The sequence below is a fragment of the Carcharhinus amblyrhynchos genome, chromosome 13 (assembly GCF_965287045.1).
Source record: "Carcharhinus amblyrhynchos chromosome 13, sCarAmb.v2.hapA, whole genome shotgun sequence".
NCBI classification, from domain to species: Eukaryota; Metazoa; Chordata; class Chondrichthyes; order Carcharhiniformes; family Carcharhinidae; genus Carcharhinus; species Carcharhinus amblyrhynchos.
Window position 1 is genome coordinate 68,704,686 of NC_137336.1, and position 16,767 is coordinate 68,721,452.

The following is a 16,767-nucleotide window of genomic DNA, read 5'->3' on the forward strand; positions in this document are numbered from 1 at the left end:
AGGATCATGGCTAATCCAACATTCTTTATGTCCACTTTCTTGCCCTTTCACTGTAACTCTTGATACCCCCTTACTGATCAAAACTCTATCTATCTCAACCTTAAACATACACAAAAACTCTGCCTCCACAGTTGTCTGTGACAAAGTGTTCCAAAGACTCACAACCCCAAGAGAGAAGATATTCCTCTAATCTCAGTCTTAAATTGGTGCCCTTTATTCTGAAATTATGCCCTCTGTTCCGAGACTCTCCCATGAGGCAAAATATCCTCTCAGTATTTTCGCTGTTAAGCACCATATGTTTCAATGAGATCAGCTCATTCTTTTTAACGCAACCACGACATCCCGAATTAATATTCTTCTATCTCAGAGTTGAAAGATTTGGCTCTCTTTTTGATTATGTATCTATGCATGATGATAAGGTCAGTTTTTTACATGTGGATTGGTTTTTGATATTATCTCTTTGTATTTTATGGGTTGAATTTTTCAATTTAAATCCATTGGCTCGCTGCTAACCCTGGATATATCAGGTTGCTCCAGGATTAAGCAGTACAGCTTGACTATGTGTCGTTACATGCATAGGACATCCCAGCTAGCAAAAGTTTACAGGAAAACTCCAGGCCCCATCCCAAACCCAGCTCAAATTAGCCCATCACATAAAGTCCAGGAGTCGGATTCTCCGATGTTGCTCGCAGCTGGGATTCTCCAGTCCCGCTGCAGTGAATGGCGTTTTGGCTGAGTGCCTAATTCTCCGTCCTTGCTGGCAGCGGGGTGTGGACGCCTGGTGAATTGCGGCCCAGATTGAGGGGATGTTAGGTGAATCTGAGCAAAATATCCTTCTCAAATATATCGGAGCTCAGCTGATTTTGTTCCTCTCAAACGGACTTCCCTTCGTCTTGTCTTTCTTTTTGAGGACAGCAATCACCGGAATCAGAGCTCAGTTAACTGATTGGTGAGCATCAAATTGATAGTATTAAATCCCAGCCCACTTCCTTAAGCTGGAGGGATCAATATGTTGGGGCCGGGGCGGGGGGGCGATGGTGCACTGGGGGGGAACGATTATGCACTCGTGAGATGGGGGGGAGGTAATGACAGTGTGTCGGGGGGGGGGCAACGACAATGCATCTGTGGCGGGGAAGATGGGGGCGACAATGGTGCGTCCGGCGTGGGGGGGGGCGGGGGGAGAGTGATGGTGCATCCGGAGGGGGGGGGGGTGACAACAGTGCATCTGGTGGTGGGGGGACGGTGCGCTGGGGGGGGAGTGACTGTGTGCCGGTGGGGTGTGGGGGGCGATGACAGTGGGGTGACAACATTACGTCTGGGGGGGGGAGGGGGCAACGATGGTGCGTTGGGGGGAGTGACGACAGTGCATCCAGGGTGTGGGGGGGGGGAGGGACATGACGACTGTGGGTTTGGGAGGGGGGAGTGTGATGACGATGTATCTGGGGGGAGGGGGGGTACCCGACAACCATTAATATTGTTAGAAAAATAAGAAAAGTTATGTAATATTTTGGTACACAGAGAACACGAGGTGTAATGGGGGCACACACAGGAGACAAGGCACATTTCTCTTCCGCACTGAAGGATGTGACAGTTTCCTACAGGCTGTACTCTGAGCTGCCTGTATTTCAATGAGCCACAGTATTTTTATTGTCCTGCAGGATATGTCAGCACACACTGATTCCTGTGCACTCCACTCCGATCTTTTCCATCAATCAGTAGAAGTGGGGTCTGTGTGTAATACTCGATGATCTCTGTCACTGTACTGAAGTTCTGCGGAAAGAACCAGAAGGGTTGGTGATCACATCCATTTTGCAAATGGTAAAACTTGGGAACTAGATTGGATTCATGCAGCCTTGTGTTTTTAATCTTTAATCTAATAAATGACTGGTTAAGACTCAGTTGGGGTACTGTATCCAGTTTTTAAGAGGTGGGGCACACTTCAGATAGGACATTGACATCTTGGAGAGGTGATACCAGGAATGGAGGAACTTCAGTTATAAACTGGAGAAGCTGGGATCATTTTCCTTACAGCAGAGAAAGCTAAGGAGAAGATTTAATAGAAATGTTCAAAACTGCAAGTTCTTGTGTTAGTGGTTTTAAGGAGAAACAATTTAAATCTTAATGGAAAGACACACTGACGTCACTTCCCCTCTACGTGCTGTTGTCACCCCGCCTCCCCACCCCCCACTGACTTTTCCTCTTGCACTCATCAGAGCAAATGCAAGAATGCCAAATTTCAAACTCTCTCAACAATTCACACTTTAGGAGGAAAGTGTGCCGATTGGTTGACAAGTCAATTTTGTTGGCTGAAGTATTGTAATGGAGGAAATATTTCCAGTGGCAGGAAAGTGAGGACCCAGACTACACGGATTGAAAGTGGGGAGAAGAGATGATTTTCTCAATGAGTTATTAAGAATTGGAATGTGTTGCTTGGAATGATGATGAGAGCAGTGACATTCAAATGGGAATTGGACAAAGGAAACATTGAAATTCATGAAAATAAATCTAATTTCTGAATGAAATATTAAGAAAACAGAAACTGTTAAACTCACTTCCTTTCCCCTCAGTCCTGTTCCCAACAAGTAGACAGCTGAGTCCTCCTGATAACGGATCTGAATATTGTATACTTTATATCCATACAGTACCATCAGGACATAAGGTTGCTGAGAACTTCTCTTAGAGCTGTCTCTCACCAAGAAAGTACCATCCTGAAAAACAGAGTGAACAACTTGAAAAACAGAGGGTGGGATTTTCTGGCCTGGCTAGCAATTTCCAGTGAGGTCAACGGACTTTGCACGATTCCTGTGGCAGGTTGGACAGAAAGATTAAGTAAAAAGTCTGACAACACCAGGTTTTAGTCCAACCTATTTATTTGATAATATACTCGCAAGCTTTTGGGTTAGCCCCTTCGTCAGGTGAATGGAGAGTTCTGGCCTCAGACAGAGCATATAAAGCTTTATATGTGCTTTATATGCTCTGTCTGAGGCCAGAACTCTCCATTCACCTGACGAAGGGGCTAACCCAAAAGCTTGCGAGTATATTATCAAATAAATAGGTTGGACTAAAACCTGGTGTTGTCAGACTTTTTACTGTGTTTACACCAGTCCAACGCCGGCATACCCACATCAGAAAGATTAAGCCAGAGATTGTGAACAAATTCTGAAACACTGTATAATATTGCAACATGGAGCTAGCACCTGGTGTGCGGGAAGGTTGTGATACTTTGTGCAATGTTCAGAGTGTTCACCAGCCAAGCACACTTTGAGTCACGATAAGCAAACTTTCCCTTTTGATTCCAGAAGCCTTTGCAGAGAGAGGTGGACACAGGGCAGCAAACACAGAGTGAGACACACATTCCAGAGGGACAGACACAAAGAGAGACAGGAAACATAGAGAGACAGACAGAGAGTGAGAGAGACAGGAACGCAAGATCAAACATTAAATGTAAAAGGTTTAGAGCAGAATGTTATGGTGCTGTGGAATTCAGTTCAGGATTAGTGGCAGAAGCAGAAACTATGTCAACATTGCAGATTAGATTGGAGAGACAGATGAAAAAAAAGAGAGCTGGGATCAAGGTGGGTAAATGTGATTATAATTATTTGCTCACTTGTAGGGCAAAGGCTGCAGGGAGTACAGGGACTGAGTGGTCTGTTTTGTACATTATTGAAGTATTTCTACATATGACAATGGTTAAGGCTAATATTAGTGTCAGGGAAGGTGTTATTGAAGAAACAGTCACTCTCTGTACCTCATTAATGCTTCGAAGAGCTGATTCAGCGTCTGATCGACCGATATCACCCACATACCATTCCCTGGATAGACCCTGAAACACAAGAACCTGACTGAGAAATGTCTTCTGAACTGATGCTTCATCAATGGTCAGTCACCAAGAGACACTCACAGCATCACCATGTGTTCCAGTGAGAGTGATATAACTTCAATATCTGCTGGGAGACATCCACAATAAAGAGTCTGAAGTGTCCTGTATAGTATACTGATATAACTGTTGCTTTGTGCAGTAACTACATTCATAGAATCATTGAATCTGTACAGTGCAGAAGGAAGCCATTTGGCCCATCAAATCTGCACCAACTTTCTGACATATTACCCACGCCCTATCCCTGTAACCTCATGTACTTATATCACTAATTTCCCTAAACTACACTAAGAAGCAATTTAGTGTGGCCAATTCACCTAACCTGAACATCATTGGACTGTGGGAGGAAACTGGAGCACCTGGAGAAAATCCACGCAGACACAGGGAATGTGCAAATTCCACACAGTCACCCAAGATCAGAATCCTGGCCTTGAGGCACTGTGGGTGGCACTGTGCCACTGAGTTACCAGTGACCTGAATGCAATGCTGTTTCTTGCCCTAATGCTGGAGAGGATATTGCCAGTGGAGTGGCACTGACAGCAATCACTAATAAATGAGGAAATACTGGATTGATTCTCCAGGATAATGCTAATGCTGATTGCCTGCCCTGCCAAGTTGTAAAAAAAAGCAAACTGGGAAGAAGCTGCATTTCTACAGTAGCCTTCAGGATCTCAGGAAGTCACAAAGCCCTTCACAACCAATGAAATACTTTTGTAGTAACTGTTGCAACATAGGAAACACAACGGCCAATTTGTGCACAGCAATTTTGATCAGATAATCAGATTCAGAGATGATGTATGAGGATAAACATTGAACTTAACACCTGGGATAATTATCTTTCATCTTCAAAGAGTGCCATGAGGTCTTTTGCATCCACTTGCAAGAACAGCCCTGGTCTAATGTCTAAGCCAAAAGATGGAACCTCCAAGTGTGCGACAATCCCTCAGTACTGACCCTCTGACAGTGCAGCACTACCTCAGTACTGACCCTCCAAGAGTGCAGCAATCCCTCAGTACTGACCCTCCGACAGTGCAGAGTTCCCTCAGTACTGACCCTCCAATAGTGCAGAGTTCTCTCAGTACTGACCCTCCGACAGTGCAGAGTTCCCTCAGTACTGACCCTCCGACAGTGCAGAGTTCCCTCAGTACTGACCCTCCAATAGTGCAGAGTTCTCTCAGTACTGACCCTCCGATAGTGCACTGCTCTCTCCGTACTGACACACTGAACAAAAACTCTTCATATACACTCTAGTGCAGTACTGAAGGACTGCTACTCTGTCAGTGTAATGCCTTTGGACTGAGAAGTTAAATCAGAGCCCTGTCTGCCCTCTCAGGTAAGGTAAAGGACCCACTGGCAATACTCAAAGGTTTCACCGGTGTCCTGGGCAATATTTATCCTTCATTCAACATCACCTGTTTATTCATTATCTTTCTCTTTCTGGAGCTTGCTGTGGATAGTTAAAAAGAATTTCACTGGTTTTGAAAGGATTGGCATGTTAGTTGTTTTCCTGAAGCTTCACTCACTAAGCTGTAATCTCAGCTCAATGTTTAGCTCCTTTAAGGTCACTAATCAAGTTGCTTTTGAGAGAAGCGATTTAAATGGATCCAGAGAAATCAGTTTAATTGCCACATTGGTCAGCAAATGTGATCATGACTAGGTGATCTGTGCCTAAAGTGACATTGATTGAGGGATGAATAAGAGGAGGAACAGTGGTATGTGGTAATGTCATTGGACTAGTAATCCAGAGGCCCAATGCTCTGGGAACACAGGTTAAAATCACACCATAACAAGAATGATTCCAGAAATGAAGGGTTTGTCAGATGAGGAGTGGTTGAGCAGTCTGGGTTTGTACTCGAGGAGAAGTTTCTTCAGCCAGAGGGTGGTGCATCTGTGGAACTCATTAAGAAGTCTCACAACACGAGGTTAAAGTCCAAGAGGTTTATTTGGAATCATAAGCTTTTGGAACACGGTTCCTTCATCAGGTGAGAGCCAGGAGCAGCACTCTGAAAGCTCGTGATTCCAAATAAACCTGTTGGACTTTAACCTGGTGCTGTGAGACGTCTTATTGTGCCTACCCCAGTCCAACACTGGCATCTCCACATCATGGAACTTATTGCCACAGGGAGTTGTGGGAGACAGGTAAGTGAGTTTCTTTAAGATGAGATTGATAGGTTCTTGATCAATAAGGGGATCAAGGGTTACTGGAGAAGGCAGGAGAATGGGGATGAGAATCATATCAGCCATGATTGAACGGTGGAGCAGACTCAATGGGCCGAATGGCCTAATTCTGCTCCTATGTTGTATGGTTTTATAACTGGTAAAATTTGAACTCAGTTAATAATATGAGATGTAAAGCTTAAAGTTTATTTATTAATGTCACAAGTAAGCTTATGTTAACACTGCAATGAAAATCCCCCAGTTGCTACACTCCAGCACCTGTTCGGGTACATTGGAGGAAGACTTTAGTATGGCCAACACACCTAAGCCGCACATCTTTCGGATTTGTGGGTAAAACTGGAGCACCCAGAGGAAGCCCACACAGACACGAGGAGAATGTGTAAGCTCCAAACAGATAGTGATCCAAGCCTGGAATCGAACCCTGGCCCCTGGCATTGTGAGGCAGCAGTGCTGCCCCCTGTGGCACCAAGCCACACAAAGTTAGCCTCAGTAATGGTGACCATGGCAACTATTGTCGATTGTTGCTCTTTAGGGTTTGGAAATCTGCCACCTTTACCTGGTCTGGCCTACTTGTGACTCCAAACCCACAGTGATGTAGTTGACTCTCTGAAATGCCATTCAGTTCAAAGGGCAACTAGGAATGGGTAACAAAATGTTGGCCTTGCCAGTTTTGCCCTTAAAAAGAATGGCCAGGTCTTTGGGACAACCCCCCCCCCCCCCACCCCAGCCACCACCGCCACCTCCCCTCCATGTTCTTTGTATCATTGGATTTATTGCATTCAGACAGAGCCTCAGTATAACATCCCATTCAATCCTCTGTCAATGTATCAGCTTTAATTCCGCTGCTGGGAGCAGGCAATAAAGGGTTGTTGCTGCTATTTGGAGGGAAAATAACAAATGCAGTAACGATTTAATAACGCCCACGAAGGTGGTGCAGTATTTCCATACCTGTTCTTGTGGTGCTTGTGGCATTGGTCGTCCTTTATTAACTGGTAAAGGCAGGGGGGGTCTGGGATCACTGGGACCTCTTGAGAAAGATTGCATGGTCTCTGTGTATACAAAGCATAGTCAGTTCATCTCATGGTGGTGGCAACGTTACAGGACAAATATTAAGCAGACACATACTACCTGCTCATAGTATCATACAGCACAAAGGAAAGCCAGTCAGCCTGTTCTGTCTCTCTGAAGAAAGCTAGCAGGTTAGTCCCACTCCACCTCTTAACCCATAGCAACACAAATGTTTTCTTTTTAAGCTTCAGCGTCCATTTGAAAGTTCCACCACTTTTTTTAGACATTGCATTCCTGATGATAACCAGTTACTGTCAGTTCCCTCATTTTCTTCAGTTCCCTCTGCTTCATTTCGTCAACCTTGATACGTTGAAGGGGAAGCCAGGAATATACAAGGGAGGCTAGGTGAGAAGGCCATGTTGATAGGCTGGGATGTAGAAGGAAGGACAAGGGAGTGGAACATGAACTGGATGGGCTGAGTGGCCTGTTTCTATGCTGTGCATTTTATATATCAGAGAGATGAGCTTTTCAATTCCATGTCCCCCGGATATTTGTCTGGGTCTCTGGATAATGAACCCAGTGACATTAACGCTTTGCCACAATGTGGTATTTCTTGTTCACTTGTTCGCCATCCCCCTGACAGTGGTGGCTCTCTGCTGGCATACCATTCCACAGGCAGCCTCCAATACCACCTCCAAAAGGTAGTATTCGCATGATCGCTATGACAACATTGACTGGTCATTTGGTCACAAGGCTGATTCTGCCCTCATTGCAGTGCAAACAGCTGATGAATAGCAATAAAGTGCTCTATAAATGCAAGTTATTGTTCATGATGTGGATAACAATAACCAAGTTATTGTTGCCAGGCTCCTCATAATATGATTTCTGGGGTTTTTTTTGGTATCACTAAAAAAAAAATGAACTGTATATTGGGGCAGATTGTGCCTCTTTAAATCCAATTGTTAAAATATCTCCCAGCTTTAGTGTTAAACAGGAACCAACATCACTAAAAAGGACACACAAAACACTGGAAAATGTCAGTAGGCCTGAAAGAATCTGTGGAGAGAGAACGGAACTAATGTTTCAATCTGGAAGACCCTTCATCAGAGATTTTATTACAAAAAATGAAACAGGTATTTTGGTCATTTTTTATCATGACTAACTCCCCAAAAAGCTCTGTATGACTGTTCCACGTATTAGCTAAAACACCTTGGAGCAAAATGAAATCGGAGCAAAGGACTTAGGACAGGAGTAAGGCATTCAGCCCTTCCAGCCTGCTCCACCATTGGATGCGATCATGGCTGATCTGGTTGTGTCTCAGCTCCACTTTCTGGCCTGGTCCCCCATAACCCCATAACTCCATTGTCTATCAACAATCTGTCTAACTCTGCCTCCAATAAATTCAATGATTGAGACTCCACTGAGTATCCCTCAGAGAAAATGTTTCTCCTCGTCTCCATCTTAAATAGTAGACCTCTTATTCTTAAAACTATGTCCTCAGTCTTCTAGTCTCTCCCACAAATGGAACTATCCTCTTGGTATCTATGCTATCAAATCCCCTCAGACCTTAAGCGTTTTAATAAGATTACCTCTCATTTTTCTAAACTCCAATGGGTACAGGTCCAACCTGTTCAACCTTTCCTCAGAAGATATTTTCTTCACCTCAGGAATGAGTCAAGTGAACATTCTCTGAACGGTTTCTATTGCAGTTATGGTTTTTTTCAAATAAGGAGACCAACACTGCACATAATATTCCAGATATGGTTTCGACAATATCCTGTACCACTGCAGTGAAACTTCCCGACTTTTATATTTCATTCCCCTTGCAGCACTCAATTTGCCTTCCTTAAATGCTTTTTCCACATTTTGAATTTCAGCTCCACCCAAACCAGAAAGAAGTTGATCTCAAATAGATGTCAGAATCATCAAACCATCCATTTAAACTCAATTCCCGTTTAAATCCTCGAGTTTGTAGGACTGATGAGAAAGAGCTTGCATATATATTGTCTTTCACAACCTCAGGACTATTCCACTTACTTGAATGTAGCAGTTCTGAGTGCTGCACTGAATAAACTAGCAATTGTTTTCTTGACAAGACAGTTCAGATTTTACATAAGAAGTGAATGAGAAGCCAACAAACTGCTTTGTACCTTGTTGAAAACGTGGCGGCAATGATCCGCTTGGTGAAAGACTGGTCATAATGGGAGTAAAAAGAAATGAAATAGGTTGTTAGTAAGGTAACAATGAAGAACAAATATGACAATGTGTAGAAGAAAGAATGATTAAAAAGATTAAAGTCTTAATTGTGTAGCAGCAGGTGCTAGAGCTCAACTTACTTCCACCAGGAAATGAATTTGCACAACACAAAAACACACACACACACACACACACACACACACACACACAGAATGATACATGGGTAAGGATGAAATATGTTCTAAATGCTTAACTGATGTCATAAGATCCCAAAGTAAGATTTTTTTTAACTGAAAGGGCCTCACAGCAGGAGGAAAAAGGCACAGAATACACATATATAAAAGCAAATTAGTACGGATGCTGGAATCTGAAATAAAAACAGAAAACGCTAGAAAATCTCAGCACATCTGGCAGCATCTGTGGAGAGCAATTAGAGCCAATTTGAGTCTGGATGACCCTTTGTCAAAACACTCTGCTGGGTCATCCAACTCAGAACTTAGCTCTATTCTATCTCCAAAACAGCATTTTCTGTTTTTGTCACAGAATACTCATCATTGTAGATAATTCACTAAAGAGTGGGAGTAACAGGCGATTCCCAAAGCCAACACTCCCTTTGCTATCTGGGGTGTCAGGGATTTGCTTCTAGCTTACGGTTGAGTTAGTACCACATTGGACTGATGGAACAACCACATCCAATGTCACTGTCTCAGCCTTAACTAATTACCCATTGCATACACTCTGCCCCACAGTGATCCCACTCAATTCATATCTATCCATTCATCAACAAAAAGACAAAATGCCAATCAGCAATTAAGAATAGGTAACATAGGAAAGTGATGTAACGTGATACATTTGCTGTGATTCTATGAACTCAGTAAAAAGTCTGACAACACCAGGTTTTAGTCCAACCTATTTATTTGATAATATTCTCACTAGCTTTCGAGGGGACAGCCTCTTCGTCAGGTGAATGGACAGTCCAACGCCGGCATACCCACATCATTCTATGAACTAGCAGAAACTTAACAACCACCCCCATACATAGAATTCCTATATTACAGAAGGAGGCCATTTGACTCATTGAGTCTAAACCGATAGAGCATCTTTCAACCCCACCCCCCCATCCCCGTAACTCCACGCATTTGCCATGGTTAATCCACCTAACCTATGAGCCTTTGGACACAATGGGACAATGTTAGGTGGCTAAACTATCTGTATAATTTTGGATTGTGAGAGGAAACTGGAGCACCTGGAGGAAATTAGGCAGAAGAGGGGAGAATGTGCAAACTCCACGCAATCACCCAGTGCAGTATTTAAATCCAGGTTCCTGATATTGTGAGGCCACTGTGCCACCCTAACAATGAGATGCCAACTTGTGAAGCTACAACCCAGGACTACTTGCATGCTAAAAAAGTGATAGATAGGCCTATGCGATCCCACAATCAGTGCGATCAGATCTCTGCATTCCCCTGTCACATCCCACCATGAATGGTAGGTGACAATTAAACAACTCATAGGAGGAGAAGACTTCACAAATATCTTCATCCTCAATGATGGGGGAGCCCAGCATATCAGGGCAAAAGACAAGGGACCCCAGTATCACAATGTCAGTCTTCAGCCAATTTGATTCGCTCAACGTGATATGAAGAAGCAGCTGAAGGCACTGGTTACTGCCAAGTCCCTGACAATATTCCTGCAACACCACTGAACCCTTGCCAAGCTTGATATTTATCCAGCAATGTTGAAAATTGCCCAGGTATGTCCTGTACACAAGAAACAGGACAAATCTAAACTGGCCAATTACTGTCCCATAAGTCTACTCTCAATCATCAGTAAAGTGATGGAAGGAGTCATCAATTGGGCTATCAAGTGGCATAAGCGATTTGGGCGAGTGTGGAGTTCGAGATTAAGGTAATTTTTAACTTTTTCTTTTTAGTTAAAGTTGCGAGCAGTGGTGGTTTCTCTGTACCCTTTTTTTCAAATTAGCTAGAAACCGGAAGTCGTCATAAGGAGGCTTACCGGTAGTTGTAGTTTTTTTTTTAACTTTATAAGTACTCACCTCCGGGTATCGGCCTCATTGTTCCTGTGGAGCAGCACGGAGAGGCAGCGATTTGGGCGAGTGTGGAGTTCGAGATTAAGGTAATTTTTAACTTTTTCTTTTTAGTTAAAGTTGCGAGCAGCGGTGGTTTTTCTGTACCTTTTTTTTAAATTAACTAGAAACCGGAAGTCGTCATAAGGAGGCTTACCGGTAGTTGTAGTTTTTTTTTGTCTCTCTGACCCTATAAATTGGTACAGAGAGGATACCCGATCCTCTACACAGGTAGGGTATCCCACCATCCCCCCTCCTCTAACCTAATAATAAGTGTGTGGGAAGATTTTTTTCTTCCCTCCTGGAAAGGAATAGAGATGGCGGTTCAGGCAGTAAGCTGCACCTCCTGCGGTATGTATGGGGCGAGGGACACCAGTAGTGTTCCTGCTGATTTTACCTGCAGGAAGCGTGTACACTTGCAGCTCCTAGAGGATCGTGTTAAGGAGCTGGAGCTGGAATTGGAGGAACTCCGGATAATTCGGGAGGTTGAGGCAGACATTGACAGGAGTTACAAAGAGATAGTCACTCCTAAAAATGAGTCTTGGGTAACTGCTAGGAAGAGGGGTAAGAAGCAATCGGGGAGACAATCCCCCAGGGCTGTTCCCCTCCAAAATAAGTTTTCTGTCCTGGAGGCTACAGTTGAGGAAGAATCAACTGGAGATAGCCAAAGGGAGCAGGTCTCTGGGGGCGAGCCTGCTGTGAAGGCTCAGGTGGGTAGGGGAAGTAAAAGATTGGGCCTGGTGATTGGGGACTCCATAGTCAGGGGGACAGATAGGAGAGTCAACAGTAATGACGGGACTCAGGGCTGGTGTGTTGCCTCCCAGGGGCTGGGGTCCGGGATGTCTCAGAGCGGGTGTTCAAGACTCTTAAGGGAGAGGGGAGTCAGCCCCAAGTCATAGTTCATGTGGGGACACATGACATAGGGAGGATAAGGGAAGGGGATATTAAACAGAAATTTATGGAGTTGGGGTGGAAACTTAGGGCCAAATCAAACAGAGTGGTTATCTCGGGACTCTTGCCTGTGCCACGGGATAGTTTAGAGAAGAACAGAGAGAGGGAAAGTTTGAACTCGTGGCTGAGGGGATGGTGCAGGAGGGAGGGGTTCAGATTCTTGAACAATTGGGGCTCATTCTGGGGTAGGTGGGACCTCTACGAGAGAGATGGTCTACACCTGAATCAGAGGGGAACCAATATCTTGGGGGTAAAATTTGCAAAGGCTATGCAGGGGGGTTTAAACTGATTCAGAGGGGGGGGTGGGATCCTGAGTAGCAGGGATGAGATTGAGGGGGTCATAGATGAGGACTGTAAAGCATGGCATCGTGGGGGTGGAGTACAGCATGGTTTGAAATGCGTATACTTTAATGCGAGGAGTATTTGCAATAAGGTGGATGAACTTGCAGCGTGGATCAGTACCTGGAACTTTGATGTTGTGGCCATTTCAGAGACATGGATAGAGCAGGGACAGGAATGGTTGTTGCAGGTTCCGGGGTTCAAATGCTTCAGTCGGAGTAGAGAAGGAGGTAGAAGGGGGGGAGGAGTGGCATTATTAGTCAAGGACTGTATCACAGTGACAGAAAAGAAGTTTGATGAGGACTTGTCTGTTGAGGTAGTATGGGCTGGGATTAGAAATAGGAGAGGAGCGGTCACCCTGTTGGGAGTCTTTTATAAATCTCCTAAAAGTTCTAGAGAAGTAGAGGAAAGGACTGCAGAGACGATCCTGGACAGGAGTGAAAGTAATAGGGTAATTGTTATGGGAGACTTTAACTTTACTAATATTGATTGGAATAACTATAGCTCTAGCTCGTTAGAGGGGTCAGTTTTTACACATAGTGTGCAGGAAGGTTTTTTGACTCAGTATGTAGATAGGCCAACTATAGTGAGGCTATATTGGATTTGGTGCTGGGAAATGAGCCAGACCAGGTGTTAGACTTGGAAGTTGGTGAGCATTTTGGTGATAGTGACCACAATTCGGTTACGTTCACCTTAGTGATGGAAAGGGATAGGCATGAACCTAGGGGCAGTAGTTATAGCTGGGGGAAGGGTAATTATGAGGTTATTAGGAGAGAATTAGGGAGCATAGGTTGGACTAGGAAACTACAGGGGCTGGGAACATCCGAAATGTGGAGTTTATTCAAGGAGCAGCTACTGCGAGTCCTTGATAAGTATGTCCCTGTCAGGCAAGGAGGAAATGGTCGAGTAAGGGAACCGTGGTGCACTAAAAAAGTTGATTTGCTGGTTAAAAGGAAAAAGGAGGCTTATGTCAGGGTGAGGCTTGAAGGCTCAGGTAGTGCACTGGAAAGCTATAGATTAGCCAGGAGGGAGTTAAAGAGTGAGTTAAGAAGAGGTAAAAGAGGACACGAGAAGACTTTGGCCGATAGGATTAAGGAGAATCCTAAGGCTTTCTTTAGGTATGTTAAGAATAGAAGATTGGTTAGGGCAAGATTAGGGCCAGTCAGAGACAGCAGTGGGAAGTTATGTGTGGAACCGGAAGAGATTGGAGAGGCACTGAACAAATATTTCTCTTCGGTATTCACGCAGGGAGACGTAAATGTAGTTGTGGAGAACACTGGGTTACAGGGTTGTAAACTGGATAGTATTGAAGTAGATAAGGAGGATGTGCTCGATATTCTTGAGGGTTTGAAAATAGATAAGTCCCCTGGGCCGGACGGGATTTACCCTAGGATTCTCTGGGAGGCAAGAGAGGTGATTGCAGAGCCTCTGGCTCTGATCTTCAGGTCACAGGTATAGTGCCAGAAGACTGGAGGATAGCGAATGTTGTCCCATTGTTTAAGAAAGGGAATAGAGACTTTCCTGGGAATTATAGACCGGTGAGTCTTACTTCTGTTGTGGGCAAAGTACTAGAAAAAATTATTAGGGATAGGATTTATCGTTATTTAGAGAGTAATGAATTGATTGGAGATAGTCAGCACGGTTTTGTGAAGGGTAGGTCGTGCCTTACTAACCTTATTGAGTTTTTTGAAAAAGTGACCAAAGAGGTGGATGGGGGTGAGGCAGTTGACGTGGTATATATGGACTTTAGTAAGGCGTTTGTTAAGGTTCACCGTGGAAGGCTTCTGCAGAAAATGCAGATGTATGGGATTGAGGGTGATTTAGTTAATTGGATCAGGAATTGGCTAGCTGATAGAAGACAGAGGGTGGTGGTTGATGGAAAATATTCGTCATGGAGTTCGGTTACAAGTGGTGTGCGTCAGGGATCTGTTTTGGGGCCACTGCTGTTTGTAATTTTTATAAATGATCTGGATGAGGGTATAGAAGGATGGATTAGTAAATTTGCTGATGACACCAAAGTCGGAGGAGTGGTAGATAGTGAAGAGGGGTGTCATAGTTTACAGAGAGACTTGGACAAGTTGCAGAGCTGGGCCGAGAGGTGGCAGATGGAGTTTAATGCGGAAAAGTGTGAGGTAATTCACTTTGGCAGGAATAACAAATGTGTAGAGTATAGGGCTAACGGTAGGACTCTGAATAGTGTTGACGAACAGAGGGATCTAGGTGTACATGTGCATAGATCCCTGAAAGTTGGAAATCAAGTCGATAAGGTTGTTAGGAAGGCATACGGTGTCTTGGCGTTTATTGGTAGGGGGATTGAATTTCAGAGCCGCAACGTCATGTTGCAACTGTACAAAACTCTGGTGCGGCCGCACTTGGAGTATTGTGTACAGTTCTGGTCCCCACATTATAGGAAGGATGTGGAGGCATTGGAGAGGGTGCAGAGGAGGTTTACCAGGATGTTGCCTGGTATGGAGGGAAGGTCCTATGAGGAGAGACTGAGGGATTTGAGGTTGTTTTCGTTAGAAAGAAGGCGGCTAAGAGGAGACCTTATTGAAATGTACAAGATGATTAGAGGTTTAGATAGGGTGGACAGTGATAGCCTTTTTCCTTGGATGGAGAAAGCTAGCACGAGTGGACATAGCTTGAAATTAAGGGGCGGTAGTTATAGGACGGATGTCAGATGTAGGTTCTTTACCCAGAGGGTGGTGAGAGAATGGAATGCCCTGCCTGCTGCAGTTGTAGATGCGCCAAGTTTGGGGGCGTTTAAGAGGTCCGTGGATAGGTTTATGGATGGAAAGGGATTGGTTTAGGTTAGAGGGTCATTGCTTTTTTCTTAATTGGTCGGCGCAACATCGAGGGCTGAAGGGCCTGTTCTGCGCTGTAATGTTCTATGTTCTATAACAATAACCTGCTTACGGATGCTCAGTTTGAATTCCACGAGTTTCACTTAGCTCCTGACCTCATTATAGCCTTGGTTCAAATATAGACAAAAGAGCTGAATGCTAGATGTGAAGTGCGAGTGACTGTCCTCGACATCAAAGAAGCATTTGACCAAGCATTGGCATCAAGGAGCCAATGGGAATCAGGAGAAAAACTCACCATTGGCTGAAGTCATACTTTATACAGAGGAAGATGGTTGTGAGTCAGTCATCTCAGTCCCAGGACATCACTGAGGAGTTCCTCAGAATAGTGCCCTGGACCAACCATCTTCAGCTGCTTCATCAATGACCTTCCTCCCATCATAAGTGGGGATGTTCACTGATGTTTGCACACCAGTGCAATTGGCACGGTAGCACAGTGGTTAGCACTGCTGCTTCACAGCGCAAGGGACCTGAGTTCGATTCCCAGCTTGGGTCACTGCCTTGTGTGGAGTTTGCACATTCTCCCTGCAGCTGCGTGGGTTTCCTCCAGGTGCTCCGGTTTCCTCCCATAGTCCAAAGATGTGCGGGTTAGGTTGATTGGCCATGCTAATTGCACCAGGAATGATGTGATAAGATAAAAACAAAAAGGCAGAGGAACACTGCTGGAGAACCGACTGTTGTGTCCAAACAGCCCAGGCTATAAACTAGCAAGCGGAGAAAGAAAGAGAGAGAGAGATAGACAGTGAAGGAGAGAGAAGAAAGAGAGTGAGAGGGAAAAGAAAAAAAATGTTCTCTTGTTGGTCCCCACGCCTTGGCAGGGTGGGCGGGTACACTCAGATAAAGGGTCAGGGTGCATCCACCAATCCGTGGGGGAGGGGGTGTGAGGGAGGATGGTGTTCTGTGGGAGCATCCAGGGTCCTGGGGCCATTAGGTATTTACTCACCCGGCTCCAACTGCATCATCCCAACATATGCTATATATGATTGCCAGGTCTTATCGAACCTAGTAGAGAATCCATGCAGCGTGCACCCCATCTTCTCTAGCTTAATGGCATCTACTACCTCCTTCACCCACTGAGTGCATCGGGGTGCAGCTGATTTCCACCTAAACAGGATTAGTCGTCTTGCCAGGAGTATAGTGAAAGCTACAAAATCCACTTGGAATTTCGGCAGCAGTGGATTTAAAAGCACGACCCCAAGCAGGGCAGGCAGGGGGAGGGGGGAGAATGGATCTAGCATTGCTGCAACAACTGGATATTGATATCCAGTAGT

General features: G+C 44.7%; 1 protein-coding gene across 1 annotated transcript in view; it reads right to left on the bottom strand.

Moving 5' to 3' along the window:
- Positions 1 to 1,505: 1,505 nt before the first annotated feature.
- lcp2a (lymphocyte cytosolic protein 2a) overlaps positions 1,506 to 16,767 on the bottom strand; it is a 178,584-nt gene continuing 163,322 nt past the window's right edge. The window contains exons 17-21 of the mRNA XM_080201161.1: positions 9,214 to 9,254; positions 7,004 to 7,104; positions 3,749 to 3,823; positions 2,553 to 2,708; positions 1,506 to 1,770 (exon numbers count right to left, since the gene is read on the bottom strand). Coding sequence (XP_080057287.1) covers positions 1,645 to 1,770; positions 2,553 to 2,708; positions 3,749 to 3,823; positions 7,004 to 7,104; positions 9,214 to 9,254 — 499 coding nt within the window. The 3' untranslated portion in view covers positions 1,506 to 1,644. The remainder of the gene's footprint in view (positions 1,771 to 2,552; positions 2,709 to 3,748; positions 3,824 to 7,003; positions 7,105 to 9,213; positions 9,255 to 16,767) is intronic.